This window comes from Artemia franciscana, chromosome 1 (assembly GCF_032884065.1).
Source record: "Artemia franciscana chromosome 1, ASM3288406v1, whole genome shotgun sequence".
Classification (NCBI taxonomy): Eukaryota; Metazoa; Arthropoda; class Branchiopoda; order Anostraca; family Artemiidae; genus Artemia; species Artemia franciscana.
Genome location: NC_088863.1, coordinates 71,123,691 through 71,135,838, shown reverse-complemented (window position 1 = coordinate 71,135,838; position 12,148 = coordinate 71,123,691). Strand labels below are relative to the sequence as shown.

General features: G+C 33.5%; 1 protein-coding gene across 2 annotated transcripts in view; it reads left to right on the top strand.

Moving 5' to 3' along the window:
- The window catches only part of LOC136033526 (SEC14-like protein 1), a 139,721-nt gene that overhangs the window by 46,144 nt on the left and 81,429 nt on the right, over positions 1–12,148 (top strand). For both annotated transcript variants that reach the window (XM_065714275.1, XM_065714272.1), the window contains exons 5-6: positions 4,759–4,886; positions 7,301–7,407. In XM_065714275.1, the coding sequence (XP_065570347.1) occupies positions 4,759–4,886; positions 7,301–7,407 (235 nt within the window). The remainder of the gene's footprint in view (positions 1–4,758; positions 4,887–7,300; positions 7,408–12,148) is intronic.

Below are 12,148 nucleotides of genomic sequence, written 5' to 3'. Positions count from 1 at the left end.
AATGGGAGTTTGATGTCTCTGATACGGTAGATCTAAAGGTGTCATTTCTATTAAGATTCTTTGACTTTTTGGGGTGTTTTCCCTCTTTTTCGAAAATAAAGTCAAATAATGTTCCAAACATAAATCTACAAAAAATCACCATCAATGATTAAATGAAACACAAAAGGAACATAAATTACACTTTTACTGAAAGACCTTAACTGAAAACAAAATACATTTTAATGTTTTCAGTTTTTTAACTTTGATAAATCAAAAATTGTTGAGACTTTAAGGAATACAAATCAACATATGTGTGTTAAACTATCAGTCCACATTTTTTTTCTTTTATTTTATTTTTTTTCTATTTTTTTGCTAAAGTGCAGACTACGTTCTGGATTTGAGAAGGTATGAGGTTGTCAGGCTTTTGTTTTTTCTCTTTTGGCTGCTGATTATATAACCTTTTATAATCTCACTAGCTGTTGGGGTGGCGCTTCGCGCCACCCCAACACCTAGTTGGTGGGGGCACTTCGCCCCCCCCCCCAAGCCCCCCCGCGCGCGTAAGTCGTTACGCGCCATGTTAGTTACGCGCCATTGTAGTTGTGTCCCTATGTCCCACCTGTGAATATAGATATATATATATATATATATATATATATATATATATATATATATATATATATATATATATATATATATATATATATATATATATATATATATATATATATATATATATATATATATATATATATATATATATATATATATATATATATATATATATATATATATATATATATATATATATATATATATATATATATATATATATATATATATATATGTTTTTAACTACGTAAAACTTGCGAATATACAACATTCTTTGCTGTCCCATTGTCTGTGCATATAAATAGATTGTCAGGTTTACCGACTCTTGAACATGAAACATATAATGGTCCATGGGAAAACAATCCGTATTCAGATCTATACCTCATGATTCTAATGATTTCCTTGAGCTTTGTTGATGGTGATTGCTAATCGACGATTCCCTGTGTCGCCGTCGTCATTTATATATCCCCGTGTGCCCCCCGGTGTCCCGGTCGTCATTTATATTCCATGTGTTCCGGTCGTCATTTATGTCCCGGTGTCCCAGTCTGTGAATTCTATTTGAGGGTCCCGGGCGTCATTGATATTCCTTGTGTCCCGGTGTCCCGGTCGTCATTCGTGTCCCGGTGTCCCAGTCTGTATATACATTCGTTTTTGAATTGGTATTTTTTTTAGGTTTTAGTTTTCTGCCTTTTTTTTAGTTTTTTTTAGTTATACCTCATGATTCTAATGATTGCCCTTGAGCTTTGTTGATGGTGATTGCTAATCGAACATTCTCTGTGTCCCCATCGTCATTTATATATCCCCCTGTGCCCCCCGGCGCCCCCGTTGTAGTTGTGTCCCTGTGTCCCGGTCGTCATTTATATTCCCTGTGTCCCGGTCGTCATTTGTATTCCGGTGTCCCAGTCTGTATATACATTCGTTTTTGAAATGGTAAATGATGAAATAAATTTTTGTATTTTTCCCCTTTTTTTCTTTTTAGTTTTTTTGGTTTTTACATTTTTTTAGTTTTTTTAGTTTTTTTTCTTTTTTCTTTTTAGTTTTTTTTTATTTTTATTTTTTTAGTTTTGTTTTTCTCCTTTATTTTTCTTTTTGTTTCCTTTTTTTAGTTTTTTTTATTTTTTAGTTTTTTTAGTTTTTTAGCTTTTTTATTTTTTTTATTAGTTTTTAGTTTGTTTTTTTCTTTTTAGTTTTTTTGTAGTTTTTACCTTTTTTTTAGTTTTTTTTTTACTTATGTCCTGGTCGTCATTTATACTCCCTGTGTCCCGGTCGTCATTTGTGATGGTTTGTTGACGGTGTTTTGTTGATGGTGATTGCTAATTGAACATTCCTTGTGTCCCGGTCGCTTTCTCTTTGAGTGTCCCGGTCGTCATTTATATTCCCTATGTGCCGGTGTCCTGGTCGTCATTTGTGTCCCAATGTAATTTCGTAATTTCGTCAGTCGAAAACATGACGTCAGTCGACACAGAAACATGACGTCACCTGATCCACAGATCCACAGACAGACAGACAACTTATTTTTATATATATAGATACACTGACTCTTACAGTAATGTACGTCAGGCATGTTTTGTAAGTTATTTGTTTCTTTTCCACTTTTATTGGCTTTAACAAAGAAGCCTCTTAAAAGAACAAAAAAGTAAATTTAGGAGTATAATCAATAAAATAGAAATAACCTATTTTTCAGAAGGAATAATTGCGTAGGAGCGTTGCGAAAGGAACTCGTGATTTTCTAAATGAAGGCATTGCCAAGAAAAGCATGCAATGACGTCAATGATAGTTTTGAAAGCTAACTCTGAATTTACCCCTTCTTCAGTTGTTGTTCCTCGTCAATCTTGTAGAACAAAGTTATAAGAGCTATTTTGATGAAGAATATACGCAATCTTTTGACCCAAGAAAAATCTCGGAAAGTAAATATATTTGGTATTGATCTATAGACATGCGACTATGGCCATAGCCCTACAGGCCACAGGTCTATAGCTATAACCCGGTCCAGAAGGTTATTCACTTCAGGCTTTTTCATGGCTCTGTTCTAACATGGGGAGGAGAAAGGGTGTCTTGGTGATATAGTGTGGTGAATATCAGGGCTATTAGAAACCTATTTCAACTAGAAAGGGTTAAAAGGCACATTATGAAATAACGTAATGACTTCTACTTGCAAATTTCGTTGCGCACTATTTTCGGTTGTGATTCGGTGTTTTTAAGTCAGAAAAGGTTACTCTTCAGATTTAGACCAAAAATTATCGAGCCGTTTTCAGCTTTTATATATATATATATATATATATATATATATATATATATATATATATATATATATATATATGCTATTATTGCTCTCTTAAAGAGAGTACATTCGTCTAACCGCAAATTTCTTTGTATAGCATTTTTGTTTGCGATGAATTATGATTCTTTTTGTTGCTTGTCTTCTAACCGCACATTTTGATGTGCATCAATATCATATGTGATTTTCTGATATGCTCGTTGCCGCATCTCTTTTTGCTTCAGATTTTGTTGTGTTTTATTTTCGTCCTTCATTACCTCAGACATTTTATCCGTGCCTTGTGCTTTGGCTTTTCGGATTCATTCATCATCTTGTATAATTTCGAAGGGCGTCATAGATGCCAAAAACATTACGATTCCCCCTTGGAAATTTAAATTTTCCCGTAGTCATGACCTCTCTAGACCGTTATATATATATATATATATATATATATATACTAGCTGTTGGGGTGGCGCTTCGCGCCACCCCAACACCTAGTTGGTGGGGGCGCTTCGCGCCCCCCCAAGCCCCCCCGCGCGCGTAAGTCGTTACGCGCCATATTAGTTACGCGCCATTGTAGTTGTGTCCCTATGTCCCACCTGTGAATATAGATATATATATATATATATATGTTTTTAACTACGTAAAACTTGCGAATATACAACATTCTTTGCTGTCCCATTGTCTGTGCATATAAATAGATTGTCAGGTTTACCGACTCTTGAACATGCAACATATAATGGTCCATGGGAAAACAATCCGTATTCAGATCTATACCTCATGATTCTAATGATTGCCCTTGAGCTTTGTTGATGGTGATTGCTAATCGACGATTCCCTGTGTCGCCGTCGTCATTTATATATCCCCGTGGTTCCCCCGGTGTCCCGGTCGTCATTTATATTCCATGTGTTCCGGTCGTCATTTATGTCCCGGTGTCCCAGTCTGTGAATTCTCTTTGAGGGTCCCGGGCGTCATTGATATTCCTTGTGTCCCGGTGTCCCGGTCGTCATTCGTGTCCCGGTGTCCCAGTCTGTATATACATTCGTTTTTGAATTGGTCTTTTTTTTAGGTTTTAGTTTTCTGCCTTTTTTTTAGTTTTTTTTTAGTTATACCTCATGATTCTAATGATTGCCCTTGAGCTTTGTTGATGGTGATTGCTAATCGAACATTCTCTGTGTCCCCATCGTCATTTATATATCCCCCTGTGCCCCCCGGCGTCCCCGTTGTAGTTGTGCCCCTGTGTCCCGGTCGTCATTTATATTCCCTGTGTCCCGGTCGTCATTTGTATTCCGGTGTCCCAGTCTGTATATACATTCGTTTTTGAAATGGTAAATGATGAAATAAATTTTTGTATTTTTCCCCTTTTTCTTTTTAGTTTTTTTTTGGTTTTTACATTTTTTTAGTTTTTTTAGTTTTTTTTTTCTTTTTTCTTTTTAGTTTTTTTTTTATTTTTATTTTTTTAGTTTTGTTTTTCTCCTTTATTTTTCTTTTTGTTTCCTTTTTTTAGTTTTTTAACATGACGTCAGCCGACACAGAAACATGACGTCACCTGATCCACAGACAGACAGACAGACAACTTATTTTTATATATATATATATATATATATATATATATATATATATATATATATATATATATATATATATATATATATATATATATATAATATATATATATTATGTATATATATTTTCTGTGATTGTAGCATGGCAAATGAATCAAAGATACCCTTTGAAAAAAATAAGAACAGACAAACGAAACAAACAACGATAATGTTACTAAATCCTGCCCCCATCCTAGAAAATACAATTCCCCCTTTCCTTAAAAGTATTTCTGTTGAATTCTGCTGTCGATTCTTTAAATAGCGTTAAGATATTGTTGATTCTGTATTATTTACATTTAATTTTTACAGGGAAAAGAGATTATCGAGTATTACCTCAAAGAATTAGAAGCAGAAGGGATCACATACGTACCTCCATTTAAAGATGCCTCATCACTTAAAGTTCCAGCTATTCTTACAACTTCGTATGATGATGATAAGTAAGTAAATGTTATAATCATATTGGTAGGTATCTTTTTTAGAATTTGCCTGATTTATAAAGAGACGAAATGTTCATTTTGGATATTAATTTGAAAGAGAAACATAGCATAATGACAAAAAAAAGCAAAAGCTGCGGAATCTTGAACAGAAATAACCATTAATTCAGTGTATTCGTCCCTTCCCGATGCAAAACGAGGTACTTGTTAAATATCCCGACCATATCCCCGGAAAAAAGTTGTGTTAACCCTAATGAGATATACCAAAATATCATTATAATATAATACTTAATTTGCAAAATTATGAAAACTACAGCGGAGAATTATTGAAAGCAGGCCGCACAGAAAGCGTTATATTAAATACCTTAAACCATATCCCGACCATATCCAAGAAAAAAAAAGTTATGTTAATCCTAATGAAATATACCAAAATATCATGATAATATAATACTTAATTTGCAAAATTATGAAAACTACAGCGGAGAATTATTGAAAGCAGGCCGCACAGAAAGCGTCATATTAAATACCTTAAACCATATCCCGACCACATCCAAGAAAAAAAGTTATGTTAATCCTAATGAAATATACCAAAATATCATGATAATACAATACTTAATTTGAAAAATTATGAAAACTACAGCAGAGAATTATTGAAAGCAGACCGCACAGAAAGCGTCATATTAAATACCTTAAACCATATCCCGACCATATCCAAGAAAAAAAAGTTATGTTAACCCTAATGAAATATACCAAAATATCATGATAATATAATACTTAATTTGCAAAATTATGAAAACTACAGCAGAGAATTATTGAAAGCAGGCCGCACAGAAAGCGTTATATTAAATACCTTAAACCATATCCCGACCATATCCAAGAAAAAAAGTTATGTTAATCCTAATGAAATATACCAAAATATCACGATAATATAATACTTATTTTGCAAAATTATGAAAACGACAGCAGAGAATTATTGAAAGCAGGCTACACAGAAAGCGTTATATTAAATACCTAAAGAAAATACCAACTCTATATTTTAAATATTTAATTAAAATATGCCTTCATAGCAGATTATCTCTCTCAGGCTAAGCTGATTATCACCGAGTATATACTGAAATACAGAGAGAAACTGGCTTTACTCAGATCAAAAACTTGAGTATGGTCGGTATATATAACAAGTACCCTAAACGAATTCTACCTGGCCCAGGTTCATTCAGGATTATGCCTTGTTGTCTTTTCATGTACGCAGAAATTTTATTGCCTCAAAATCTTGTCATTTTGAGTTTGATAACTAAATTCTGTTGCGCTACGGGAAACGTAGAATTTTTACTTTCAGTTTTTGTACTCTAAGTTTTACTTTTATTTTTTTATTTTTTACTTTTAAGTTTGTTTTTAGGTCATAATCTGGGAGCAAATATGGCATCATAATCACAATTTTTCGTTAACAAGGGTTCTAATTGCCTTTTAGATGTTTACCTTGGAACAACAAAATCCTCCAGAAGGATCCGGTAAAATTCCTGGTTTCGCGTGTTTATCGTTGTAAAGCCATAATGGAATTTTTTTCCCCTAAATGAATAAGCCCGGCAGGACCTCTTTTAGAGTTGTCAGAATTCCGATCAACTGGGAAGGGAAGATCAATTTTTTTCTGTCACGTCTGTAGAAATTAGGTATATCTTGTTCGGTCTTATATTTTGTTACATCATTTGTATTCTGAGACTCTATATCAAAGTTTATACATCTTTCTGCTAATAACTACATATTAAGCACTATACATATTGAAGAAGAAATCTTTGCTTGTGATTCTGTAAATTAGTTAATTTGCTTCTTTTTTTTTAAACATTTAGGTTTTATTAATGTATATATTTTTAAGTATCGTGTTCAAAAGTATGCATATATTCATATGCATCCTTATATATTCATAATATATATATATTCATAAATATATTCAAAAATAAATGTATGTAAATAGTTATTGCTTGTTTAAAGAGATTAAAATTTCATTTGTGTCGGATAAATATATCCGAAATCGGTTCCCAATTGGCTTTTAAAGCTTCCTCGAACACATGAAAGTTCTTATGAACCTACTTGAAGTTCTATTTCTGTAATAGGATCAAAATCAAAAAAGAATTTAATTCAAGGTTTTTTTCCTTTAGTATTGAAAGTTCTTCTAATATTAAAGTCAGTTAACATTGAAAGTATGAAATATAAGTGGAGTAACAAATATCTGAAGAAATTGGAAAACTGCTATACCTTACCAACTGAAGAGCGAGCTTAAGGGAAACAAATATTGATCTTTATTGGTACAGGTCGCCTCTGAGCAGAGAACATCTGTCCTTCATTGAAAAAAAAAAGGTTTTGGTTATCACTTTAATTTATTTTGACTATGGACATGAATAATTTTTATATCTGATTTTTAGAGAGCAATCTTGTGGTGGAGCATCAATTTCGTCTGAAGTGTTGAATATAGGAGCATCTGCTTCTACTGTAGATTTACAAAAAATGGAAAAACAATTTCCTGTTGACGGTGAGCTTCCAATTTGTTTTTTAAGTTAGGTAATTTAAAAAATTGTTATATTTTATTTTTTCAAAATAGAAATGAAAATAATTTATGGACTCTTTTAGCTTAATATTTCAATATCCAAAATTGTATATTTTAATCAAGGGTGTAATAACAAAGCGTCTCCTCCCCCAACTCTTTCACTCCCAATTGATAATAATTAATGGAAATAAGTAGTCAAAGCTACAATGCCAATATGACAAAATATGTGTGATTGGACACCTTTGCTGCATATGAGACTGTGTTTAATGTGAAGAAAGTATTTAAATTTTTGTTTCCAAAGTAGAGAGAGAGAGAGAGAGAGATCGGTATATTTAAAAAACTATCGTAGCTTAGCTAAATTCAGTTTTTTCGCAAAAATCATACATTTAAACAAAAACCACACACTACAACTCAGCATTAAAAATTGATATGAAGAAAGGCACAAATGAGTTGGCGTAACGATTAGTTTGCACTTTTGGGGGTACAAGTTTAGTTTGTAACCGAGTTCGGCTATTGGGAGGGGCTGGTTCGGGTAGTATTGATCGGTGGCTCTTATTGGCTAGGACGGATTTTCCAAATTGCGGAATAAGGTGTTCAAGCCGGACTTTAAGTGGAGATAAATTTAATTTAGCGAGGGTGATCATAGGGTAGGTCACAGTTCCGGAGTATAATCCTTGTTGTTCTTTTCTGGACTCACTCTATGTCGCGTAATAGGTACGCTGTGCGGATAGCAGATGGACCCCATACCGGGCACGCGTACTCGAGCAACGGGCGAACATAACACATGTAGGCATGGAGAAGACTTTCAGTATCACACCCAAAACGTGTCATTTGGTAAGTGTTTGAAGGCTTGTATTAGCCTTGTGGACGGTTAAATTAATATGGGCAGTACTTGTTCCTTTGTTTCCAGGGTATCCAATGAGGGTTAGGGTGTTTGACACCCGCCCCAAATGTTTGTCCGGCTCTTAAAAATTTAATAAAATGAATATAAACAAATTTCTTATACGGTTTATAGGCTTTTTAGGCTAGACTTGTGACAAAAATGACCTACGCTTGCTTAAAAACACGAAAATATTCATATTTAAAAATTTTTGAACGTTATCTCAGTCTAAACAAAATCGCAAAGCAAATCTCAAAAATGTAATGTGGATGGATAAAACTGAATCTCAGCTACCAAACCATAGCAAATTAGTCCAAATTAAAATATTAAATGGTAGTATTTCATAAAAAATAGTCCCAAGTAGTTTTTTGTCTTTTCCGATTGAATTTACTTGGTCCTTAGCCAAGAAATCGCATCCTGAGTCGAGGTAAACAAGAAAATAAATCCGAGACATTTTATTTTCTCTTTATCTAAATAAAGATTGGAAATCATGTATAAATAATATTTTATTATTTCGTATTCTTTTATTTTATTATATGCTTACTAATGCCAATATGACGAAATATGTGCAATTGGCCGCCCCTGCTGCAAATGTGACTGTGTTTAATGTGAAGGAAGTATCTAAATTTTTGTTTTTCTGTATTTTAAAACGACAATGAACCTGCTTTTTGATTTTCTTTTTTCAGGGGGTGGCAACCCTCTCATATACGGAATAATTTCTGTTCGTTTTAAGTTTTAATATCGTTCTTTACTTTCAGTTGAAGAAAAAATCTTTTAAATTTCCGATAGTTTTTCAAATAACGTCGAGAAATCTATGCTACAGAAAATGGTGTACATGGTTTTTGAAGGTGGACAACCTCGACAGTTAGGAAGAGTAATTATTTTTCTAAAGAAGATTTTAAAGGTTTTCGTAATGAAAACCTATAAATATAAAGAGGATTTTATAATAAAGATTAGCTTATAGATATAGATATAGGATTCTATAAAAACAAGGATGATTTTAAAGGTTGGTAATGAATCATTCGTTTTGACACTACTAAATATTTTACTAAATAATGAACACATTGGTTGAAAAACGTAATTTTTAACTGTTTTGTAGTATAAACTATATCCATCAATTTTTCTAGATTATGACCCTATCCAAACGCTTTTGGGTCTCTTTTAGCTGCCGAATTAATCACCATGTGGATAAAAATTCATATGAAGAGAAACAGTTACGCAGCAAATTTTTTACAGTAATGATAATCATTAATTAATTGGGAATGAGGATTACACCGCGGAGTCTTAAATATGACTTATTGAAATTTTGAAATTATTTTTGAATGTTTTACCTTTGTTTCAAAGATATTCTCCAGATGTAAAAATGATTTTGTTTTTTATGTAGTTCCTTCATTTTTTTTTTAATTTAAACAAAAAGTAAATGCATTACCATGCTCTAAACGGCCTGTTGTCTTCCTCTTTTTCTAAATCTCTTAGGCTCTTTGGCCTGATAAAACAGCGAGATGCTCAACTGGTTCAAGTACTAGCACTTTAAAAATACTGAAAATTAAAAAGCTTCAAGAAGAGGAGGGGAAAGAAATCTTGTAGATTCAATGCCATAAAGAGAGATAAAAGTAAGAATGGAAGCAAAGCATAGAGAATGTTTGTCCAGGTCTCAAACAAGAACAGATTTATACCATTGATTAAATTCAGGAAGTATATGCAATATTCGTCAGTTATGAATTCATAAAATTATCAGCTTGTGCTAGTTAATTTGTCAAGTAGTATCTATAATTACTTAATTTTACAAAAATCATCTTGTCACCTAGAATTATTTAGAAAGTTTATTATGGAATTACTTTGGAATTACCATAAAAAATTTCAGCCATTTGAATTGTCATCAAGAATTATAGAAACAATTCACTTATTGTTTTAGGGCTTTGATCATATTAAGTAAAAAAAAAATAAAATCAACTGAACGTGAAGAGCAATATTAAAATTCGAAAAGAATAGAAATTATTTTTTATACGTGGGAATTATTCTTTATACGAGGGGGGATCTCCCTTCCTTTATCTCTCGCTCTTTATGCCAAGTCTTGAAGTTTTTTTTTTTTAAATACTTATGATTCAATTTCAACGGACGTTGTGTTTCAAGAGCTGTTCTTGAAGAATTAGGACACAGAGTTCAAGTTTAGCATAAACAGTGAGAGATGAAGACGGGACAGCCCGCTTCATTTATGGAGTAATTTGTATTCGTTCTATGTTTTAATGCTGATTTTTACTTTGAGTTGAAAAAAACTGTTTGTTTTTCTTTTTAAATTTGTTTTAAATGTTTTCAGATTGTGCCCAGAAATTTTCTGTCCCACCCCTTCTAAGATTTTCTTCCAAAAACATCCCTTCCTATGAAAAATTATTTCCTTGAAAAAATCTTCTCCCCATCACTGAAAATTCTCCTTTGAAAATTGTCCATTTCTCAACAACGAATGCTGTAAGTAAATAATGGGCAAATTATGTAACATACAGCATCTTTTCCAAGGCGCTGCGGGGGGAGGTACTTCATCCCCAAAGGCAAAGCTATTGGACCTTTCAACTATTCTGAGTCATATAGCCGTCTAAAAATTGTAATGAGGTGTCTAACTGAGCCGAGTCTCATCTTACGCACAGTTGGCTATACGAACTGTTTGGAACGTTGCTCCCCAAAGGCAAAGTTATTGGACCTTTCAACTATTCTGAGTCATATAGCCGTCTAAAAATTGTAATCGGGTGTCTCACTGAGCCGAGTCTCATCTTACGCACAGTTAATTATACGAACTGTTTGGAACGTTACTCCCCAAAGGCAAAGTTATTGGACCTTTTAACTATTCTGAGTCATATAGCCATCTAAAAATTGTAACCGGGTGTCTCACTGAGCCGAGTCTCATCTTACGCACAGTTGGCTATACGAACTGTTTGGAACGTTGCTCCCCAAAGGCAAAGTTATTGGACCTCTCAACTATTCTGAGTCATATAGCCGTCTAAAAATTGTAATCGGGTGTCTCACTGAGCCGAGTCTCATCTTACGCACAGTTAATTATACGAACTGTTTGGAACGTTACTCCCCATAGGCAAAGCTATTGGACCTTTTAACTATTCTGAGTCATATAGCCATCTAAAAATTGTAATCGGGTATCTCACTGAGCCAAGTCTCATCTTACGCACAGTTAATTATACGAACTGTTTGGAACGTTACTCCCCAAAGGCAAAGTTATTGGACTTTTCCACTATTCTGAGTCATATAGCCATCTAAAAATTGGAATTGGGTGTCTCACTGAGCCGAGTCTCATCTTACGCACAGTTAATTATACGAACTGTTTGGAACATTACTCCATAAGGCAAAGTTATTGGACCTTTCTACTATTCTGAGTCATATAACCTTCTAAAAATTGTAATCGGGTGTCTCACTGAGCCGAGTCTCATCTTACGCACTGTTAATTATACGAACTGTTTTGAACGTTGCTCCCCAAAGGCAAAGCTTTTGGACCTTTCAACTATTCTGAGTCATATAGCCGTCTAAAAATTGTAATCGGGTGTCTCACTGAGCCGAGTCTCATCTTACGCACAGTTAATTATACGAACTGTTTGGAACTTTACTCCCCAAAGGCAAAGTTACTGGACCTTTTAACTATTCTGAGTCATATAGCCATCTAAAAATTGTAACCGGGTGTCTCACTGAGCCGAGTCTCATTTTACACACAGTTAATTATACGAACTGTTTGGAACGTTACTCCCCAAAGGCAAAGTTATTGGACCTTTTAACTATTCTGAGTCATATAGCCATCTAAAAATTGTAACTGGGTGTCTCACTGAGCCGAGTCTCATCTTACACACA